Genomic DNA, 24,575 nt, shown 5'->3' on the forward strand with positions numbered 1-24,575 from the left:
TCTCAGAAGCATAAAGATATATTGGTATTATGATAATACTTCAAGTGTTAATTCTGAAGATTCTATAAAACTGTTCACAGGCATCTCATACTACATTGCGAACCTGAGACCACAGTTTCACTTCAATAGCTAGCCTCAATGGCTTAGTATGAAATCAAAAGTTCCAGCTGGAGGAGTTAAGCATTCACACATTTGTAAAAGCTATCTGCAAACCTTGCTCACATCAAAGAGTATCTTATCACCGTGAGTGTGTGAGAGTGCGTGTTTGGTGTTTCTAGTAAAAGGGAAAAAAAAAAAAAATCAAGAGTCAAAGGATAATTACAGTCTAAAAAAACAGAAATGGTAGCCCACCCACTGTCTCATAAAAGTGATTAAAAAAAAATAAAAGCTTTGGGAATTTCTCAGTTAATGTTTACTTAAGATTTACTCTTTAAAATTTTATTTAAATTCAATTAATTAACAGTGTGTTATTAGTTTCAGGGATAAAGAATTCAGTGATTTATCAGTTGCATATTAACACTCAGTGCTCTTTATAAGAATTGGTATTAAAGAGTAAAGTGTACACATTACCAGTGAATACAAAGTACTTCTCAAAGTACTTCAATACTGAAGTGCTAACGCATATTGTAAGATATTTTATAAAAGAACTACAAATGCTAAAATTATGTTTAAGCCAGATAATCATTAAGCAACTATGTTTACTATTAAAGAAAAATAGCATACTTCCTGAGGCCCAGATGTATTCTTAAACCCAGGGACTCAATAAAAGATTAAAGATTAAAAAATGATTAGGTCATTTATTTTATTCTCATACAGAACTGCTCCCAACAGTATATGATTTAATTTTAATTCAGTTTAAAATATCTTTGGTAATAACAAATTCCAATTGCTTTGCTTGGAAGCCTATTAGCAGACTAGTTGGTATTGATATAATACTACAGTTAATTGTACCTTCTAGATTTGGGAAACCAGGCTGCTCTGCAGCAATTCTATAAACCTAATTAGATAATGCAAAGTTAATTTTTTTCCTCAAGTTTCAGTGTACCAGTTCTTATATTCAGTGAACTGAATCAGATCTCCCTATTGGCATGTTTAAATGTTTCTCTGGAGTAATGCTTTAAAATGCTACCAAGCCCAAAAGGGAATTTATAATGGAGCAGAAATGAGAACGTTTCTCATTTTGAAATATTCAGGATTCTTAGCAAATGAAGCAACTGAAAGGTTGCTTCCCTCTCCAAAACAGACTTCAGCCCTGGGTAACTGCAGTTTATGTTGCCTCAGCATTGCTTTCAGGATCACAGGACTGAACTAGAATTAAATGGTAGACCTCACTGTTTTAAAAAAAAAAAAAAAAAAAAATTTTACCTGAAATGCTGAGCAGGCGATTTTGCTATTCTGTTTCTTCCTGTAATTACACGTCAGGCAAATTAATGTGTTAGAAGCTAAAAACTGCCTAATACTCTGTGGATAAAGTTTCTTCTCCAACTTCAAATATGAGAATGCTGTTCTGGTCGCAGCCTTTTATAAGTTACTGGATTTTAGACCAAAAGAACGCAAAAAAATGCCTACTATGCATTATAATCATTTTAATATAATGTGTATAGCATATAAAGTATATATTTCCACAAGCACTGAATTATGGTTTAGCTTAAAATATGTATGTACAGATGTGTCTCTATACACACAGCGGGGGCTTAGAGAGGCACCTGATTCAGGCAGAACAAACAGAATCCAAAACATGTTAGTTCTTCCTTTGATAATTAAGTTCTCTAATAAAACCCTTCTTCCTCTTTTTGTATTTTTCTTCTAGTGAAGGTGATTATTCACCACTTGAACTTTTTCTTCCGAGCCAGCTCCCCTGGGTCATTACATTTACTGAGATGCCCGTAAGATGCCACTGTAGCCCCTCACCAGGACCCAACTGCTGCAGGTGAGTTTAGCAGGCAGGGAGGCACACACTTCCACAGCCACTTACGGAGTCCCTAACTTTGATCAATTCTTGCTCAAATGCTGCAATATTTGAAATTGCTGATGGTCCTGCTCTTAAGTTATCTTTGCCCATATTTTCTACTGGGCGATGTTCTCTAAATTTTCTACTTCTGCCTATGCCTCCTTTCATCTCGTCTCCCACCCTCCTCCACACTCTACCTCCCTTCTTTCAGGTAAGAAGGCCTTTTCTGAGTTTCTTTTTTCCTACTCCTATTTCTCTCCTCTATCCACACATAGTTCCTTTGTCACCAATCCGGTACTCAAGCTTCAGACATATATTCCTGCCAATGATTTGCACACTTTGCATCTGGTCCTATTCTGAGCTCCATCTACCCAGTAGACACTAAGATATTACATGCCTTCCCTACCCCCAAAAATAACTACAGGCCAAACCAAACCAATGTTTTGTTTTATTCCCCTCCAATCTACCCATCCTCTAGACCAGTACCTCTCAAAGTATGACCCCTGGACCAACTGGGGAGCTAGCTAGTTACAAATTCAAATTCCTTGCCTCACCTCAGACCTACTGAATCAGAGATTCTAGCCAGGAGGCTGGAGTACTTTGCTTTAACACACCCTCTAGGTGATTAGGAGGCCTACTGAAGTTTGAGAACCACCACTTTAGATAGTTCTATTCCTTCTAAGGTCTCAGCATACTCCCCTTCCAGTATCCAGAGGGCTCCTCCTCCTACCAGCAACACCAGCTAATTCTACTTTCATAATCTTTCTCTCTCTCTCTCTCTCTCTCTCATACTAATTGTCTTGGCCCCTTTCCTAACTTTAGGCCTCATGTCCTAGCAGATACTTCTCTCCTCACTGAAATCCAGCCTGCACGGTTTCCAGATTATTCCGTTTAGCCCAGCTCTGCCATTCACAGTATTCAATCTTTCAGGGTTCAGATGCTTTCTAGAGTTCTCTTTCCCATTCTTCCGCTCCCCAATCCCATCTTCCAGCCATGCAGTCCCCAGGGATTTGCTATAACCATTTACGCCTTTGCATATACAGAAAGCTTTCTAAAGAGCTTTCTGACAGCACCTAGACCTTACAGACTAGATACTGCCTTTTCTGATTCCACAGGATCTGGTGGACTTAGCTAATACAGCTCCTGCCTTACCACTGCAACATGTTTAAAACAACAACAAAGTCATTACTCATTTTATCAAGGACCATACAATTTATCATCCAACCCAGAGCCCATTTATATCTGCAAGCTTAGCAAATACTGTACTCCCTCTAAACTCACCATGTTCTAGGTCACACTGGCCTTCTATTTTTCAAACATTAGACTCAAGGACTTTGCACTTTCTTTTCCCTCTGCCTGGAACATTCTTCCCTTAGAATTGTATCATATACTCATTCTTTGGCCTCAGCTCAGCCACTGCCCCCTGAACTTCCCTGCATGGTCCCCACTACCTCTTTCTCCTTCATGTTATCCTTTATTGTCTTCAGTGTTTTATTTGAAATTACCTCCCTACTGTCTCTATGACCTCCTTTCAATGTAGTCCACTTGAGAATGTCTATCTTGTTAAAAATCTTAGTGTTTGATCAGAGCATAGCTCCAAGTCCAGATACACGAGACTGATCTGGCTCTACCCCTAAGTAAATGGCCTGAGGCAAAGAGTTCACCTCTCAGACTCAATGGTCTCATCTATAAAGTGACAATTACAACGGACTTGCATTAGAGAGTTATTGTTACAATTAAACATAATACAAATAGAATGCTCACCTGGCACGTAGGAGTCAAGTTATGTTATCTGTTATCATTGCTATTATTATTTACTGTTCTATAGGATTTCCAATGCCTAGAGTAATGGATGGTACTCAGTAGACACTCAATAAATATTTGAAATACTTGAGTGAATTAGTGAACCAAGAGCTGATGATGAATGGATATTACTACTCCCACAACTCTACTTCAGAAGCTTCCAAAAAGCTTCTCTAAGTCCTGACTTAATAAAGCCCCAACCCAGTTCCTTGGAGTACCATTTAATTCCTTTCAAAATGTGGCCCAAATTCACTTTTCCAATCTTAACTTTTATCACTTTGTTCTAGTAAAACAAAAAAACAAAAAAAAAACTTTCTTCTCACCATATCCTTTTAGTGTAGAATGTTCTTCCTTATATCTCTCCCTGATCCGACACTCCAGGTCAAGTCAAATGCCACGCTCCTGCCTCTGCACATGCACCTTCTCCAGCTCTGTAAAAACCTGCTTCTTACTACTGTTACTGACACAGATCATCTCGCCTACGAGAGGAGACCCTGTGTTCTTGCCACTTCTGCATCTCCAGGGCCCAGCTCAGTGCCTTGTGGAAAGCAAGCCCCAGATATATTATTTTGAGCAAATGGGCAGTTAGAGGTTGGGAGGGATTATAAAAAGACCCAACTTTACATATCAAAAGAAAACTGCCATTATTATGGACAAAACATCTGTGCAGTTATTAGGTCAAGACTTGAGTAACATCTTTATTATGTCAACACTTTTCATCTCCTCCGCCATCCAGTACAGCATCTCCAATGCCTAGAGCCAGGGGTGGCATTTGGTAAACACTCAAATATTTGACACTTGTTAAGTGACTCATGCTTATAATAAAAATATATCTCCCAATTTTACAAAAAATTCTGCCCACAATGTTAAGGCATATTTCACCCTCTCACCCTTCCTCATCTTCTGCCATATAAAAGCCAACCATAAAATCATTCCTTTCATAGACTCAAGCTATGTTCATTTTATTATGGAAATTGTAAATTCTTAATTTAATCACTTCTCTCCTTCTGTCAGATTGTACATTCATTCTTCAGGAAAGAAAATTATAATTCAAAACACGAACAAAGACAATGATCTAGGTTGAAGTCAGATAATCACAATCATTTTCCTACATTCAAGAGCCACTCAAATCTTGCTGACCAACTCTTTTTTAGAACTCTGGAGTTAGAATTTACAAATAGTCTGTTTACAAATGGTCCAAGCTCAGAATTCTGATTTTTCATTCATGTTGCATTATTTTCTCTCTCCTTCTGCCTCCAATTTAGGATTGGCTGATCTAATGCAGCTTATACTAACACCAAACTGTTGCAGCCCACACCTTATCTCCCATTCCACACAGCCAGTCTCAATCACAAAATAGTTACCCAAATTCAACTGGCTCTTTAACACTTTTTCACTCCTTCTTTACTAATAACCATGCACTCTCTGATGGCTCTTTTCCACCTTCTCCACCTATAATTTGGCTCTTGACAAAATATTCTGTGACAGCTCTCAGTGTTTCCTTATATTGCTACTGGATTAGGAAGAAAAGAAGGAACCCAGGCCATGCATGTATTGAATATCTCTTCAACTAGGAGATCTCTTTACAGCAGGATCTTTTATTTAAGGTGTTCTTAGTATTCTCCAATGGGGTCTTGCTAGAAGGAAGGTGAAGAAGTGTGGTACAGTAACAGGACTGATGCCTCACCTTTGACCACTGGATGGGCAACCCTTCCACAAAACCCACAGATCTAGGATTCTTAGGAAGGTTTGCATTTCTAGGGTGTCCAGACCTAAGGGGGAGACATCAATGAAGGCTTCAGCACCTTGGTAGATGGGGTAGATACTCCATGAGCTACTCCAAGAAACATAAACCCTGCCTTCAAAGGATTCAGTCAGTGGTTTACAGTAAAATGCAAAAGCTTCTGAGTCTCAATCCCCTCCCCCCCAAAAAGCACATATACATAAATGTCTGCATTAATTTCAAGAGGTTAGGGATGCGTGGGTGGCTCAGAGGTTGAGCATCTGCTTCGGCTCAGGGTATGATCCTGGGGTCCTGGGATCAAGTCCTGCATTGGGCTCCCTATGGGGAGCCTGCTTCTCCCTCTGCCTGTGTCTCTGTCTCTCCTTCTCTCACGAATAAATAAATAAAATCTTAAAAAAAAAAAAAAAAAAAAAGTCTGCATTAATTTCAGGAGATCTATAATGCCCAGAGTTCCCAGGCTTGGTATTATGGGAGTTTTTCATTACAGGTGGGAGGGAGGACAGTTACACAGAACAAAAACAAATCCTGAGGCATTTCAACTGAAGAAGTGAGACAACAGTGACCACTTAAGGCACTACACTTTTGCTAAGTGATAGAGCTCTATTCCTAATGATATCAATGGAGCTTCCATTTGAAATCAAATCTTAAGGTCAAGAGCAGAGTCTTTCAGGTTGCAATCAATCGTCACAGGGATAAAAAGGGTTTGGTAAGGTGGAACTGGAATGTGACAGGGTAATCAATTCAGTCACTCAGCCTCATTTAAGAAATATTCTTCTCAACGGGTCTTAGTTTGCTTATTGCTTAACACCTCTCTGCCTAGGAGGATTCCTGAATTAGCCCTGCTATGTATGCTCTAAACCCAAACGGCATTAATGGTTTGACTAAGGTCGCATTTGTACCTACAAAGAATCATCAGTTTACCAGCAGCTTCTCACCAAATCCAGTACTGGATTGGTACAACAAAACCACTGAAGATCTCTCAACATTTCCATTACAAACCTTTATTGTCAGAGGCTTATAATTCAGCTTTAAATTCAGGACTAAAACTTGGGATATATGGTCTGAGAGTTACTATAATTTATTTAATTAAAAGGAACTTTCTGCACCTTGTAAGTACTAAACAGATGGTCTTAATAAATGTTGACCTGAAAATATCCAGAGGATAAAGCCTAAAAAAGTAAGCCTTCCCATAACCATAAAATAGAACATAAAAATGTGTGAATGTCTGTCTTCAGAACTTTCAATGTGACAAATAATCAACCTAAACCTCCTCCTGACACCTTCTTCTCCACTCCCACATCAACTAGTCCTGATACCTTCACATCTTTAATAGCTCTTGAATCAATTCTCCACTTCCAGTCACCCTGCCAATCCAAGCAACGTCATGTCCCATCTGAACTATTATAACCTCCAATAGGATTCCTAATATCTGCTCTCTTGCTCCAAATCAATTTATACTCCCTGCAGGCAACCAGAATGATCCTTCTAAAACACAAATCTGATCACATCTCCCCTTCATCGAAAATCCTTCAATGGCTTCCTACTGCTCTAAAGACCCATATCACATTTGCATCCTCATTCCACCCCGCCCCTCCCGCTCCATGTTCTAATTATATTGGTCTTCTTCCAGTTCCTCAGTTCACCATACCACTTCCAACCTCAGGACGTTTACACATACTTCTCCCTTTAAGGAATGCCTTCCTCCCACATCCAGATCAACAAATATTTGTATTCAAATCTTCAGCTTTCAACTCAGTTATTTCTTCAGGTAAGACCTTTATGGCCAAATTCCTGTTCTTTTATCCCCTATGGCTTTTTTTCATACCAGCTAGAATAATTGTTGTTTGCTGATTTGTAAAGTCTTGCTTAATGTGGAGTGTTCCCCCCTTCCCCAGGCTGTAAGATCCATGAGGTTAGAGGTAAGTAGTTCAATAACTAACATTAGGGATGCCCGGGTGGCTCAGCGGTTGAGCACCTGCTTTCAGGAGTCCCGGGATCGAGTTCCACATGGGGCTCCCTACATGGAGTCTGCTTCTCCCTCTGCCTGTGTCTCTGCCCCTCTGTGTCTCTCATGAATAAATAAAATATTTTTTAAAAATAACTAGCACTAGTACATAGCAGGCACTCAAAAATGTTTGTTGAATAAATATCATACACAACAGAGTACCATTTGAACAGTAAGATCATCTTTCACATCATTCACCTCAGAAAAACAGCAAAAGGCCCTGCGAGAGGACAGAGATAACAAATGTGTTTCTCATCTTGACCACGGGTATTAGGTTTTATAATATGGACCTCCATACCCCCAGATATAAAGTAATAGTCCTGGCTTAAAATAAAAACAAAAACAAAGGAGCAAGTTGCTACAGATTTTATTGCCCGGAACACTGAAAGTACAAGACAAACAGTGGCACAGGGTGAAGCCACAAGTACAAGCCTGCCAGGGTAGAGGCAGAACCTTTGTTTGGTAGATTGTTCTAGCCTATTTCAAGCCATTTACAGGGATTTATAGGGGACCCCCCCCCAAAAAAAAAAAAAACCACAGGTGGATCGGCATGAAAGAAGAGGCAGGTGTCTCACAGTGGGTGGAGGAGTCTGCAGTCATAATCAAATGAAAAAAACTGGAAGGCGGAAGGGAAACTCAGGAGTCTGAATCTGCTTACTAGCAGAACCTTCCCTAAAGGAAATGTTCTATAGTGTTAGATCTCAGAAGTTCTTAGGATAGTTTTTAATAAAAGGAGGCAAAAAAAAAAAAAAAAAAAAAAAAAAGGAGGCAAAAGTCTCTTATTTATGCTCATAATGATTCATAAGTTATGCCTTAAATTGCTTACTTAACATTTGCCTATAAGATTAATAAAAGGTTTGGGCTTTCCTGATACACAAGCAGTCTTGTCAACGTCAATTACATGTAAGAAGCTACCTTCTCTCTTTGGTAAGTGACAGAAATTACACTGGACCCAGTGACAAACTATCAAATAAGTTGGACCAAAAATCAAGATATCACCACCTGCTATTGAATAATCAGCCCTGTGGCTTGGTACTTATAATAGCCACCCTAATACAGTATTTCAAAAAGAGAGGAGTCTTGGTGTAGATGCTCCACCATCTCTTTAAAAGACCTGTCACGGAACTACAGGACATTTTGAATATGGCTAGTTTTGTCAGACTTTCCTCAGTTTCTCCCCTAGAAAATGGAGTTTTAACACTTCTAGCTCTCTGTAAAAGGCCATTTGAGGACTTAAATACTCCCAATTGCAATATTCAGTTATCCTTTATCAATCATTTTGAAAGCAAAAAAAAAAAAAAAAAATCATAGAGGTCACCGTCAGCCTGTGACACCTAGGAGGCTTCAGACCACAAACACTAAAAGGAAAACTTAGTACTTCTTACTATCATTACCTTAGATGACCTGGATGGGACGCCACCCCAGGTTTCACGAAGAGATTCCCCTTCAGTTAAGACCTCACATACTAAGTCTTAGGAGTAAAATCTAATTTCATCCTATCGACAGAAACTGATAAGGAAGTCTCCCGGGATCCTTAAAAGGATGCCTTCCCACTCAACTTCCTGATGCTAATGTCAAGGAAAGTTAATAAAGGAGATCACAGAGACGCAGCGTAGAGAATATTTGCAAAAGGCACCTGACTACACAGCCCAAGTCCTCCCAAGGCCCCGGGGCCGCGGGGCGGCTCTGAACTCGGCACCGCACCCTCCCCCCCGTCACCCCCAGGGCAGCGGGACATCCCGGGGCATCCCGGGGCACCCCGGGCCCCGGCGTAAGGGAGGGGGGGGGTGCGGCGGCTCGTTTTCCGGGGAGAGCCGGGCCGGGGGCTGGGGGAGTCGGTGAGGAGCCGCAGGGCCGCGGAGCCGGGCTAGACCGTCCACCGCGAGGGGCGGGGGCGGGGGGGGGGGTCCCGGCGAACACCCGGCCCCGGCGGCTGGCAGGTGCGCCCGGCGGAGCCGCCCGAGGTCCGCAGCGCGGCGCCTCTCGGGGTCGGCCGGGGAGCACACGGCCAAGCCCAGCCCACAAGTTAGTTTTCCGGCGCGGGCAGCCCTTGCCGCAGCCCGGGCGGAGGAGCCGGCCGCACACCCAGCCCGGCACGGCCGCCCGGCGCCACGCGGATCCGGAGGCGGCGACCTCCCCGCGCAGCGTGGACTCCCGGGCCACCGCGCCTGCCCGCCCGGGGAAGCGGGACCGAGCGCCGGTCCGGTCCGGTCCGGGGCGAGGGCGGGGGCGGGGGCGGGGGCGAGGCCGCACACCCACCCGGGCTCCGGCCGCCGGCGCCGGGGGGCGGCGCTGTCCGTACGAGCCGGAGGCGGGGCGCCGTCTCCCTCCCTCCTCCCTCCTCCCTCCCTCCCTCGCGGCGGGCCGGCGGGCGGGCAGGCGGGCGGGGGGAGCCGGGGCTGCGAGCATCCCCGGACGCGCGGCGGCGGGAGGGGAGGCGGCTCCGGGCGGCCCGGTCCCGGGCGGCGGCGAGGGCACTGGCCGCGTCTCGCCTCCTTCAGGCCTGCTCCGCCACAGGCCGCAGCCTGGACCAACCCCGCGGCCCCGGCCAACCGCGGCGGTCCCCGCACGGAGGAGCGGGCGGCCCGGCGGCCCAGCCCCGCTCCCCGCCACCGGCTCTCCCCCGGCGCCCCTCCCGCTCCGCCCCGCAGTCCCGGCGTGGAGCCGGGGCGGGGAAGCGCGGGAGGAAGGGGCGGCGAGGGGGCGGGCCGGCGGCGGGCGGCGGGAGCCGGTGCGCGGGGCTCGGCGCCCCCGACCGGCACCACCTGCGGAGCTGCGGCGCCGCGACCGCCCCGGCCGCCCCGACCGCGACCCCGACCCCGCCGCGCCGCGCCCCTGCCCCTGCCCCTGCCCCCGCCGCGCGCGCGCGCACAAAACAAGTTGCAGGTCGCCGCCGCCGGAGGGGGCGGGCGGGTCACTCACCCTCATCCTGCTGAGCGGGCTCGGGTCGTCCGGGCGCGGGGACAGGGAAGACCAGAGCAGCACTAGCCCCAGGAAGCTTCCCACCAGCAGCAGACTGCGTAAGAGGAACCCGATCTTCAGCCTCATCTTCCTCGGCGGCGAGACACGGAGCCCGGCGCAGCCGCCGCCACCGCTCTCCCTCCCTCCTCCCCCTCCCCCTCCTCCGGCTCTGCACCTCCTCCCTCCCCCACCCCGCCGCTCCGGCTGCCGCCCTCCCAGCTCCCGATCCGGAACTCCCCTCGGCTCTGCCTCCCGGCCCTTCCCCCGCCCCCTCCCCGCCGCGGCGCCCCCGCGCTCCGCCGCGCCCCCCGCCCCCGCCCCGGCCCCGGCCCCCGCAGCGCTCCAACCGCCCCCCGCCGCGCTCCGCCCGGCTGCCCTCGCAGCCCCTCGCCGCTCCTCCCCCTCCCGGCCCGCCGCCCGCCTCTCCGCTGACCGCGGTGCCCAAGAGCCGCTCCCCGGCCCCGTTACCGTGCGGCTAACTCGCTCTTCCCCGGGGCTGCTCCCAGCCTTCGCCCCACGGCTCAGCTCTGAAAGCTGCCAGATTCCCAAACTTTTGTGCTAATGATGGGCCGTAACTCTGCCCCCAAGGCCCGTGCCCCCGGGATCCCGCGGCCCCCCACACCCAGCCCTGCCCTGCCCTCCCCTCCCCTCCCCTCCCGCGGGCCCGGGCCGCTCCCGGTCGCCCCCCGCCCGGAGCCCCCCAGCCGCCGGGCTTCCAGGAAGCCAACCAGGAAGTCAGGGCCGCCGCCGCCGCCGCAGCTCCACGTGGCTGATTTATAGCTGGGAGGATTTTTTTCTTATTGATTGTTCTTGCTTTTTCACACGGCTCCTTAAGGAGGTGGATTTGTAACTGAAAGGCCCAGGTGTGATGTGCACGTATCACTGGCCTGGAGGGGCTCGCCTGGAAAGCCAAGATCTCACTTATTCTGGGGCGAATTCGAAGAATGCCTGTCTCCTGATAACACCAACCTTACTCCTGGACCGAGGATTTGGGGTTTTTAAGACAATGCTCTACCTTCGTTGCGTCCCTCAGACCTGATTTTTGCCACTTGATGGAGGTTCCTTGATTTCTCTTTTTCAACCCCTTTTCTGCCCGTGAGACCTAAATTATACAGGAAAGGATATTGGCAAATGTGTAACCAAATGCCTCACCCTAGGGGAATAATTACACAGCCGTATCTCCAATAAAGATGCCAGTCACTTTATTGCCAAGGTTATGGGATTACGTTGTCAGTGCACCGTATCTAAAACTGCCTAATTCAAGTTAAATGGAACGGTGATGTCTCAAATCTAAAAGGACTTTAAGAAAAGTAAAACCTAAAAAAAAAAAAAAAAAAGTAAAACCTGGTTATTCAAATTTTTAAAATGATATGGAGAGTTTGAATTCTCCAGATAAAGAATTGTACCAAACTAACTTCATGTACTTCATAATTTGGGTTACATTACCGAGTATATTGGGGAATTCTGTAGATGCCATAATTTCAGAATTTCCACAAAATATTTGAAGTGATGTCCTTGTGAACGACATAGGGAAATGTAGAATGGATGACAGTTGTAGGTAGGGATATTCTTGTTTGGCTGAATAATTGTACACAGTTGCAATATAAGCTACATATATAGAGCACGTGGAGGAGGGATATCAGGTGTTGAACACAAATAACTATCTGACTCAGCATTTTTATCAGCCAGGTAGGTTAAAAGCTAGTTCTTTTTAGTATAAGATGAGGGAGGTTTTGGGATCCCTGGGTGGCGCAGCAGTTTGGCGCCTGCCTTTGGCCCAGGGCGTGATCCTGGAGATCCGGGATCGAATCCCACATCGGGCTCCCAGTGCATGGAGCCTGCTTCTCCCTCTGCCTGTGTCTCTGCCTCTCTCTCTCTCTGTGACTATCATAAATAAATAAGAATTAAAAAACAAAGATGAGGGAGGTTTTGCTGAAGACTTCTTTGGTGAAAAGGACCTGAATATTTAACTGATTAAGTATGAACCTGCTGCATAACAGAGAAAGCTAATGGCCCACTGCTGGGTCAATTCAGGTCAAATGTTGGATCCCAGAAATCGTCTGTTCCTAAGTACGCCAGGTGATTCTGATCCAGATAAGCTGTGCGGGGCCTTTGGAGAAACAGTGAAAGGGAAGGGGTGCTTGGAGAAAGATTAACTTGGATATTCTCGGGAGGCAGGAATAAGATCATTTTGTGAACCCAACTTGAGCTGCTCAGAAGGGAGGAGGAAGACACGTTTGCAAAGTAGTCAGTTCCCTAGACAAAGACTGGGCTTAGAACAGGTGACCTTCAAGGAATCCTATTCTGATCACATGAGAGAATAATTCCGTTTCAAATCAGCAGCTAAAAGAAGTTAAACCTCTTGTTTGTGCTCTCACTTTTACAGAGAAGACAGGTTTTGTTTTTTCTTAAGAAAATAGGAAGCTTCATTTTTACTGCTATGAGCATAGTTGGGCAGGTATGCAAATTTAAGTGGTACTTATTACTCACTTAAAGTAATAGGAATGATTCTTGGGCAGAAATGGTATTCAGAGATCAGGCCATCCTCCTTTATTTAGTTTTGCATTTGGAGAACTTAAAATTGTGTCAAAGGATACAGGGTTAGAAATTGACAAATGAGTATGTAGTTGTAAAAGCCCATGTTTCTCTGAGTCCTAACAATGTTTGAAAGAAACTAAAAGTATACTTAAGATATATGCTCATTGCAATATTTGCTGGGAGGCGGCCTCTGTAGAGTTGACACAGCTCTACTTAGAGAATGAGTTACATGCAAAGTTTATGACAAGGTTAGTCCCTTAACCACTCTGCCAAATGGTGATTATAATACTCATTTCACAGTATTATTAGAAGGAGTAATGGAGGTCAAGTACATATGCAATAGAATATATGTAAGTATATAAAATATAAGGATAGTGTGGTGGAACAAGTCTCAGTTGTGTATGGGCATATATATATATATATATATATAATTTTTTAATGAGTGCTACAGTTATTGTATGACAGGGATTTTTATGCTGGGATACTTCTAGTTTGTCTTATCCCGGGTTTACCGAGGAAGAGGATAGAGACTAAAACTATAGTAAAGGACGTCGGGCATGGCCAAGAGAACACTGCCCTCTGTCAGGTATGGGGTCGCATGTGATGGAGGAGGCCAGCAGAGGGCTCAGAAGCAAGGGAACGGGACGGGAGAGAATTTGTGTGAATGCCTAATGTGTGCATGATGCTTCACATTTGTTACTTCATTTTAATCGACGCAACCTGGGTAAGGTTGGTATACTACTGTCCTCAAGCTGGGATTCAAAGCAGATCTTTCTAGCCTTGAATTCTTGGCCACTGCATGCAGACTCCTCACCAAGCTGTGCTAGCTTTCTGGACCTAGAATATAAATAAGTGTTCTCAGACAGGATGCAAAAGGTCAAGGCCTAAAGATTCGTTAGGTTTTTAATTCTCTCTGGTGCCTGCACTTTTAAAGGAGAACCCACCAAAAGGAATTGTGTCCATGCTTGGGTTGCAGTTTAAAAATGTAGTGCACTCCCTGGGGTCTCTCGCCACTCCTTTCTGTTTTATGCTGCAACCAGGCTGAACCTGAGTTGCTAAACGTATCTAGAACTCCCTTGCCTTTAGGCCTTTGTATAGGGAGTTCTTTTTGCCTGAAATGACACCTTCACAAAAAACTTACCCGCACTCCCACCCACATTCCCCCCCACCCCGTCGCCCTCCCCCCATGTCCCTCCCTACCCAATGTACTGGGATAGATTGGTACCCTGCTGGGTGCTACCACTGCACCCCACACTTTTCCTTCTCTTCTAATTACTACTACGTTGTAATTGCTTAATTTCTTTTTTCCGCTCTCAGATCAAGAGGTGCATGAGGATGGAGTTTTTTTGTTTTTGTTTTTAAACAGTGCTTTGCTTCTGCTACTATCCAGCAGCTGCTTTTTTTTTTTTTTTTTTTTTTTTTTTATGATAGTCACACAGAGAGAGAGAGAGACAGGCAGAGACACAGGCAGAGGGAGAAGCAGGCTCCATGCACCCGGAGCCCGATGTGGGATTCGATCACGGGTCTCCAGGATCGCGCCCTGGGCCAAAGGCAGGCACCAAACCACTGCACCACCCAGGGATCCCGAGGATGGAGTTTTGTCTGTCTAGCTCATCATTATATTCTTATGCTTAGTGTGTAGAAAGCATTCAGTATTTTGTCAATGAAATGCTGAATGAATAATTGGATGGAGACTGTAAAGTGAAGATGAAAGGTAGACAAGGGCTCAGAGCTATGTCAACTGATCTTCCTTACGTGGAGGTTTTCCTTCTGAGGATAAAACTTTAGAGGTTGGGGATCCCTGGGTGGCGCAGCGGTTTGGCGCCTGCCTTTGGCCCGGGGCGCGATCCTGGAGACCCAGGATCGAATCCCACGTCGGGCTCCCGGTGCGTGGAGCCTGCTTCTCCCTCTGCCTGTGTCTCTGCCTCTCTCTATCTCTCTGTGACTATCATAAATAAATAAAAATTAAAAAAAAAAATTTAAAAAAAAACTTTAGAGGTTGTATCTAATTAGAAAAGTGATTATTTTGCATGTTGTCAGCAGCAGCTGGTAGACCATTGTTTTCCCCTTTACTCTGCATCCTTCTAGGGCTACTCAGGAAAAAAGGAAAATAATAGTTTAATTTAAATTTAGATTTTTGTATTTACTGAGAATCCACTCCCCGCCCTCTGCCAAAAAAAGAAAGAAATTAAGTTGTATTGAAGTGGGAACATGTAGCCATGGGCAATTACTATCTACAACTAAATTTCAATTTTAGGTATGTCTGGCTGCCAAGAACTCAGGTTAAATTAGAATCAGTGACCTATAAATTACTGGGTAAATCTCCTATTACCTATTCTGTAAACATTTAATCACCTTTTTTCAAAAAAGAACACCCATGGTTGTACTTTTAAGTCAAAAATGTATTTTATCTTTCAGAAAAGAATTACTATTTAGATACTTTTAAAGTGTTGATAGTTTAAGTAGATTGAGAATATATTAATATGTATTGTGTTTATTAGTTATGTCTTACTGCATGACAAACTACCCCCAAATTTAGCACTTTACAACAATAAACTTATGGGACACCTGGGTGGCTCAGTGGTTGGGCATCTGCCTTTGGCTTAGGTTGTGATCCCAGGGTCCTGGAATGGAGTCCCGCATCAGGGTTCCCATGGGGAAGCCTCTCTCTCTCTCTGTGTCTCTCATGAATAAATACATTATTTTAAAAAAATCTTTTATTATTTCACGTAGTTTCTGAGAGTCAGGAATCCAGGAGTGGTTTAGTTGGGAGGTTCTGGCTCAAGATCTCTTACAAGATTATTGCCGGGCCGTCAACAGGGGCTACTGTCATCTCGTGGTTCAACGAAGCTAAGAGAATCTGCCTGCAAGCTCACTCACAAAGCCAACAGGCAGGCCTCACTTCCTCACTGGCTCTTGGTGGGAAACTTTAGTTCCTCATCACTAGGGCCTCTCCACAGGGCTGCTTATGACATGGCAGCTGGCTTCCTCCAGAGTAAAAAGATCTGGGGGGAGGAGAAACAGCTCAAAAGGGAAGCCATAGTCTGGTACAATATGGGAGGAGACTAGACAAGGGTGTGGATGCTAAGAGGTAGGTGTCTTTGGAGGCTTAAGAACATTGGGAATCCAGTATCTGGGTCAGAATACTAGTTTTTTTATTATTTGTGTTAACTCAGTTATGTAGTATTCGTTATAATATGCTGAAATCTTTCAAAAAGAATCCAGATCTTAAATCATTGCTTATTTCTGATACCTTGCAAAGAAATACTCTGTCTACTGTCTTCAACTATAACATAAAGGAGTTAGAGCAAATGATCTTTAATTCCTTTCAATACTGAAATTCTAAGACTTTCTTGTGATGTTAATGTATGACTGAAACTTTAAAATTTATACTTTACCTTGCTGTATTTGTGTAGAATACAGCAAAGTAAAATTCTGCCTTTATACTTTTTTTTTTCTGACATGGATTACTGTTTCTATCATAAGCTTAAGAGAGATGGATAATTCCTAAATTGTGCTCATCTGGAATAAAAGACTTTTGTCACTAGGGCTTCCATTTGATGAGGTTAATGGTCTCCTACAGTGTTTTGAAGGCAAAAATGCTTATTTAAAAGCCCTCTTAGATTTAACGCTGTAGAGCACTACCTCCTCATAATTCAGCACTGTTTTCAGACTCCCATGATTCAGAAGCACTCTCCTGATTTTAACCACTTATTTAAGAGGTGATCGAAGCAAATTTTATCTTGTAACCACTCTTGTGTGGAACCTGTTCAGCAGCATCCCACTGCTTAAACCCAAATTTAGTATTAAACCCATATTTCTCAATTTATTACAAAGACCTCTGTGAGTTTGCCTCTGCTTACCTCCACAGCCTCATGGCTGGTCAATGACTTCTTGCAACTCAAACTACAGCTACAATGACCTCTCCATTTCTGGAGAGAGGCCAAGGTCTCTCACTTCTAGAAAGGCCTTCATGCATCTCATTCCCTTACGTGGAACACTCTATGTCAGCCCTGACTCCCTTCTACCTAAGTCCTGATCATCCTTCAATTCAGTCTATACTTCAGTTCTTTCAGAAACCTCCTGAATGGGGGTACCTGGGTGGCTCAGCAGTTGAACATCTGCCTTCTGCTCAAGTCGTGATCCTGGGGTCCTGGAATGAAATCCCACACCAGGCTCCCCACAGAGAGTGCTTCTCCCTCTGTCTATGTCTCTGTTTCTCTCTCTCTCTCTCTCTCTGTCTCTTGTGAATGAATAAATAAATAAAATCTTAAAAAAAAAAAAAACTCTTGAATGTTCTTTTCAGACCCCATCCTTTGTGAGGTTAGGAGCCCCTGCCTCATGCTTTCAAAGCACCCCATGTACTCTCCACTGTGGCACATAGAGTTCCACTTTCTAATTGCTCCTTCAGTGGTCTGTCACCCCCATTAGACCAAATTTCTTAAGGGTAAGGGTCATATTCTCATTTGTGATTGTATTCCTGGATGTTCATCATGCCTGGCCCACAGGAGATGGTTAATATTTGAGAGTAAATGATTAAAAGTAGATTTCCTATGTTCACTGCTCATACATTCACCCTGTGTTTTAAGCATAGAGAAGTTTGGAAGCATTGTGTAATAAAAGTTATATTGTATACAAGGCCCAGTGGGGAAATGCGAGGTCTGGAATTCATTCCTGGATATGGAGTCGTGTCCAGCCTCTCATTTCTGGATCATTTATGGTGATGTCTGTGTATAATCTCTCTGTAGTCTGTACCTCTGTTTCATTTTGCATGTGCACCTCTGCTTATCTCCTCTGAGATGTCTGAAAAGGCTTCTAGACCTAGTCCATCACTAAAAATAACCTAATCTTACTTACAACTAATTTAAAAATATGTCAGGTAGTTCTGCCACTAAAAACTAAAAATCTTAGGAACTGAAGCTCCCTTCTTCCTGCACACTACTCCCACTCCACCTCGACTATGAAATTCTTTTTTTTTTTTTTAAGATTTTATTTATTTATTCATGAGAGACACAGAGAGAGGGAGAGGATACCCAGATCCCAGGACACCCAGATCATGACCTGAGCCGAAGGCAAATGCTCAACCACTGAGTTATCCAGGTGCCCCCGGCTATGAAACTCTTTGCCTTCCTTTTCCCTCATCTTTATGAGTCTCTGTCTTTCTACAGCTTGATATTGTGTATAGAAATGGAGATACATTTTCTTCCCCCATGCTTTAGTAATTTCTAATTAACAGATCTTAAGAGGGGATAATCGCTAAATGTTTTACATAAGTATTTTAGAGTTCAGTGGCTTTGGCCTTTTTTAGGAGCTGGGATAGGAGAGTACACTGTTCTAAGTTTTTACTGACCAAAATGAGTACTTGAATTCTTAGATAATAAACTGATAGCTGTTTGAAACTACCTACCTGCTCACTGATGCAGACGTTTATATGCACAAATTCTAACAGGACTTACAGTAATACCTCAACAAATATCAATGTTAAAGACTTCTCATGTCTTTTAACCACACTCTGCTGAGAACTTGAGTCTTTATTCATTGAATTTCATATTTTAATTTCATGAAATTTTAGCACTTGGAGGGAAATTAGAAATTAAGGGCCTAGCCAAATCTCTTGTTTTACATGTGACAGGTGGGGTTCTCTGTCCCTCTTCTGACATAGTTTCTTTTCATTCCATTCTGTTGCATCAAAGTGATGCTCAGAGAGATTATCAGTATTAGAAAAAGAGAGGCTAGTTTGTCTTGAAGGTATCAGATTCCCATAGTAAAGAAGGTGAGATTCTGGGCTATGTGTTTTGCTGAATCTCTGGCCTGACTGTGAAAGGTGTAGATGGATAAACAGAATCTCTGGAAGGATGTAAGATGTGTAAACCAGGAGGAAGAGACATTTTTGTGATTGTCCAAGGCAAACTACAGCCTAAAAGGCACATGATGAGAACAACGAAGAAGTCCTTTGCGCCACCTTCTGAATGTTTTTTTTTTTTTTATTAATTGTAAGTGGGTGATTTTTAGTAATGGACTTGTGCCTTGAAGCTATTTCAGACATTTCAAAGGAGATAAACCAAGTTGCATGCAAATAAACTGAAGTATAGATTCCTGAGACACATGCAAGAAGATTATCCTAAATGATGGAATTAGCACCTGGGCAGGGAGAGGATATCTAGCAATTCCAAACCTTCTATTTCCCCAGTGGGCCATACTGCATTTTGCTGAGGCCTGAATGCTTTCTCTTTTCTGCAGGTATTTTCTAACAACTGAACAATGAACAGGTACATTTTCTCTTTATTTGAACATGTGGCCCTATGTTAAATGACTATATTTGGAGAACCACATCAGGGAGATGTGAGCCAAGAGTGCTGATCTTCAGAGAAGCTCAATATACTGTCATTTAGATAAATGACCTTTTGGCGTATTGCAAGGAGTTTTGAAATTTGAAATTTAATTATATTTCTTTGTGGAGAATGGTCTATGAGGACTTGGTCTCATAGGATGTCATCTATTTTCAAACTGGGTAAAATGATTTTTAACAAATCAAACCACTTTTATGATCTTTTATTGTATATGTATAGCTGTTTCTATCCAACTCTTTAAAGCATGTATCATGCTAGGCATTGTTCTAGATGATGGGATACAGCAGTAAACTAAAAGAACAGAAATCTCAGTTCTTATGGAATCAGATAATAAACAAGCTATGTAAATCATTATCTATTATTACCAAATAAACTGATACATCACTTATGGGCCAGGCATTGGTCTAAGAGTTTACAAGGTTAACTCGCTTATTTAGATAGTATAGCAGAAGATAAATGCTAGGGAGGCAAATAAAGAAGGGAAGTGGAATTTGGAATACTGGATAAGAATGAGGAAGGTTGGGCAGCCTGGGTGGCTCAGCGGTTTAGTGCCTACCTTGGGCTCAGGGCATGATCCTGGAGTCCCAGGATTGAGTCCTGCGTTGGGCTCCCTGCATGGAGCCTGCTTCTCCTCCCTCTGCCTGTGTCTCTGCCTGTCTCTCTCTCTCTCTCTCTCTCATAAATAAAATCTTAAAAAAAAAAAAAAAAAAAGAATGAGGAAGTTTTCAATTACCAGTGGTCTGAGAAGGTCTCATTGTAAAGACAGTATTAAAGGGATGAAGGAACAGGCCAAATGGCTATCAGAGGAAGATGGCTCCAGGCCTAAGGAGCAGCAAGTACAAAGGCCCTTACGCAAGAACATTCCTGCCTGGTTTAGGGAAAGCAAGGACTAGAGAGACTGATAGCTGATAAAGTGAGGGGAGAGTATTAGGGCAAAGCAGTGACTGTGGCTTTCATTCAGAGTGAAATGGGAAGCTATTGATAGCACAGGGAGTGGGCAGTATGGTCTAATTTACATCTAAATAGGATCACAGCCTCCAGCTTCTGGATTTAATATGTGAAGGAACAAAGATAAAAGCAAGGGCCAGTTAGGAGGCTATTTTTAATAATCCAGATGGTAGGTCATGGTAAAATGGACTAGGATTAGGATAGTGGAAGTGATTAAAATAGGTCAGAATATGGATATATTTTGATTATTCTTCAACTATTATGGTTCCAAATAATCGAACTTCTTGTTTTGCTTTCAGAGTCTCCATAAGTAATTAAATTAATAGTCTGTAAAACAAACTCTTTAAATGCTCTGGCAGCACATTATTTTAAGAAGCTGTGTAAGCAATTACTCGACAATTTGTTCTAGATTTTCATATATATGGTATAATTTCAAAGGAACAACTTCTGTTTGGAAATAAAATCTCCCAAACAACAATGACAGTTTGGATGCCAGGATCAATTGATCTGACAAAAATAACTAAAAATGACAGGTAAAATATTTTTTAAGTCTTTCTAAATGCATCCATGGATAACAAGAAAATAAAGAATACTAAGATCAAAGATGGAGTAGAGAGGATCAGTTAAACACCAAAGCTAGTTTTTTGTTTAATGGCTTTCTCCAAACCCCAGATACCTGAGTATCACTTATATTCTGAGTTTAAGGATTTAGGAACAGAAAACAAATTCAGGATCCGCTTCAAGTGGAGAGTCTAATAGTACCTCCAAAACTAGGACCGCAAAGGGTTTCATCCCCAAGGTGAGTGAGAACTAAAAATAATCCATTCCCCTTACTCCTTAAAGAGAAACCTTCCTCTGCACATACCCCACATCATCTAAGAAATTAGTCATTTAAATTGGCACTCATGGAATTTGTAGCCAAAATCCACCACCTGGATGGCTAGAAAACCCTCAAATCAAGAACTTAAAGTGGTCCCAGACCAATCATGTTATGAGGCATCTGAAAAGCAAATACAACTCCTTTTTGAAATAACTCTTTTTACCTCATGCTTTGAAAAATATTCTGTTCCTGTGGTCCCTAAGAAAATGAGTTGCTCACAGTTGAAAATCACTGAACACCCAAGGTGCCGTGAGGGCAGTTTAGCAGAAACAATGTACTGCAAAATACACTGCTAAAAAAATCAGCAGTTGAGATTCCTGGATGCCTCAGCGGTTAAGCCTTCAGCTCAGGACATGATTCTGGAGCCCCGGGATCGAGTCCCACATCAGGCTCCCTGCATGGAGCCTGCTTTTCCCTCTGCCTATGTCTCTGCCTCTCTCTCTGTGTGTCTCTCTCATGAATAAATAAATAAAATGTTTAAAAAATTTAGCAGTTGGAATTATTTGACACTAAAAAATCATACTTAATAAATTTCAGAAACAAAAAGAGCTAGGAGTTTTTAATATTTGCATATATTGACCCATTCACAAGGTTTTACCTATGTTAATAATTGTCACACCTAACCTTTTAGCTCAGACTTGTTTTCTAAGCATTAGACCACAGGACATTTCCTACTTAGAGCTTCCAAATCAACATTTCCAGAGTGTAATTTGTTTGTTTTCTCACTAAATCATCTATTTTTCCCAGGTTCCTGATTCTATTGACACTTTAAAAAGAAATTTTTAAGACAAATTCCATAGTTTCTTCTAATTTTCCTTCCAGATACAGGTATTAACAAGTCAGGACCACTCTATTACTGATACTTCCTTTTGCATCTGTTCCCATTGCTATGACTCAGTGTCCCTTGCAGTTTATCATGTTCCCATCTTCCAATCCCTTGTTTCTTAAAACCATTCTTCCTACTACTACTAGAATTATTTTTCTAAATATAAGTTTAATAAGTGAATGTAAGTTCAATCATATCACTCTTGGAACAAAAACCTTTAGTAATTCACCCATAAAGGTGGTAATCCATTGTATCCTGGGGGTATAATCCCCCCAGATAAAGTAGTAAAGCATAGTGTCAGTGATCTGGTTGGAATACATCCTGAAGGTTGTATGTTTCATGAACTTTTTGGCACAGCATGTTAGAAAACTAGATAGATTGTGGAGAAGGAGATGATCCTGTATTATCTTACTAGTTAAGTCCTTGAGAGAAAATATGTCTTATTGGGCAAATTCATTCACAGCAATCTACTCTCCTGCTTTGGATGTGAGAAGTGGTGGTAAGTGAAATCAAGTACATTCACAACAAATTGACAAATGACTTCGGGATTAAGTAAACTGAAAAAGTCAAGATAACGCCAATAGAAAAAGTGGCACAAAATGAGGGAACACGAGTTTGGAAGTTTTCAAGACTTAGAGGAAGAACATACATGAATTAGGATAGGCTAATTACTACGACAAAAAATTTCAAATTTCAGGGGCTTCATGCGATAAAAATGTACATTTCTCTCTGTAGGTTGGTTGAGGAGACTCAAGTCTCCTGTGGAGACCCAGGCTCTTCCTAGTCAGTGGATCTACCACCCCCCGAACAATCCAAGCTCTCTACTATATTCTTTGTATCTAGCTAGCAGTTTAGGAAAAAAGATTAAGCACATACAGGATGTCCAGGAAGTGTTTTAAAAGTCAGGTTTAGGGGTAATGAATATCTATTCTGCCCGATTTTATTGGCTAGAACTCAGCCACATGTCTATTGGTAGGTGAATAGTTAAATGGTGTATTTGGTCCTTCAAACCACGTTTTAGAAAATATTTGGTAACATGGGAAAATGGAAAAAATAGAGGAAGTGGGAAAAAAAAAACATGATATAAAAGTAAGTGTACTCTTGTTCCAACTCTGTTAATAAGAGAAATAACATATTTTTTACTTTTAAAAGACTATAAGGAGAGCATCTGGGTGGCTCAGTTGCTTAAGCATCTGCCTTGGGCTCAAGTCCTGATCCCAGGTTCCTGGGATGGAGTCCTGTGTCATTGGGCTCCCTGCTCCATGGGGAGTCTGCTTCTCCGTGTCCCTCTGCCCCTCCTCCTCCCCCTACTCATGCACACACTCTCTCCCTCTCAAATAAGTAAATAACATCTTAAAAAAGAAAAAGACTATAAGGAAACAACTCATTAGCATTTTGATCTCTATCTAAATAGGATTGTTGGGAATCTTCTCAACATTTTTCTATCTTATCTAAATTATTAATAATAGAAGTGTTACTTTTTAAAATAAATATTGTCACAACTTTTTAAAGAAAGAAAATGGTGTGTCTTTAAAGATTTCTGTATTCCTGGAAATTACCTATCAGAGGCTTTGTACACAGTAGATACTTAATGCATATTCATTGACTGAACTAGTACAACCAAATAGAATAATTAAATGGAAAAGCCTAAGAACAAAACATTAAGGGCAGTTATTTCCCTAGTGATGCTATTTAAATGTGGCAACTGATAAGCCAAATTACTATACTTTCTTTCCAGGATAACTTGATTTTATCTCTATGACTTAAATCATATGCTAGATGTAATACCAATACTAGGGAATAATCTGGGTAGTGTTTCCTGAACCTTATTTATCTTGGTACTACTTACCCCAATTTTAGTCATACCTGGAGTAATACATGTATTATTGCTTTTGTATTTTCATTAAAATCACCCAGGGCACCTGAGTGGCTCAGTAGTTGAGCATCTTCCTTTGTCTTAAGTCATGATCCCGGGATCCTGGGATACTTTTATAAACGTAAATTTAGCTTTTTAAGCAATATGAGTAAAATCACAGGATTGTGGTATTGATTTTTCTATACATATTAAAATAAATACATAATTACCAAGATCAAAATATATGGGACACCTGGCTGGCTCGGTCAGTAGAGCGTGTGACTCTTGATCTCAGGGTCACAAGTTTGAGGCCCGTGTTCTGTAGAGAGGTTGCTTAAAAGTAAAATCTTAAAAACAATCAAATATATTTGTGTTCTACTTAATCATCTCTTTTACCTATTACCCTTAGAAATAACTGACCTATCATATGTTATATTTACCTGTTGCATGTTTTAGGTTCAAGCTTCTATGTGTTTGGGGACCATGAATAATACATTTTTCCCACCAGAGAGAATATCTAGTTTTATGATTTATGATCTAATTTCGTGACTTTGTTCATATATAGGTACCAAAAAGTGAATCTTTAATAGGTAGTATATATAAATTAACATTTTTTAAACAATTTTTTAAAAATAGTGAATACTCTACCTCCCCTATACCCACCCCATTTTCAATGGAATTCCATAGAATATTTCTATGACAAAATAGAATAAG

At 42.6% G+C, this 24,575-nt stretch overlaps 1 protein-coding gene across 2 annotated transcripts in view; it reads right to left on the reverse strand.

Annotated features, from left to right (window-relative positions):
* GALNT7 (polypeptide N-acetylgalactosaminyltransferase 7) overlaps positions 1-10,717 on the reverse strand; it is a 137,938-nt gene extending 127,221 nt beyond the window's left edge. For both annotated transcript variants that reach the window (XM_041767000.1, XM_041767001.1), the window contains exon 1: positions 10,426-10,717. In XM_041767000.1, the coding sequence (XP_041622934.1) occupies positions 10,426-10,551 (126 nt within the window). In that variant the 5' untranslated portion in view covers positions 10,552-10,717. The remainder of the gene's footprint in view (positions 1-10,425) is intronic.
* Between the last annotated feature and the right edge of the window lie 13,858 nt (positions 10,718-24,575).

This window comes from Vulpes lagopus, chromosome 8, assembly GCF_018345385.1.
Source record: "Vulpes lagopus strain Blue_001 chromosome 8, ASM1834538v1, whole genome shotgun sequence".
NCBI lineage: Eukaryota > Metazoa > Chordata > Mammalia > Carnivora > Canidae > Vulpes > Vulpes lagopus.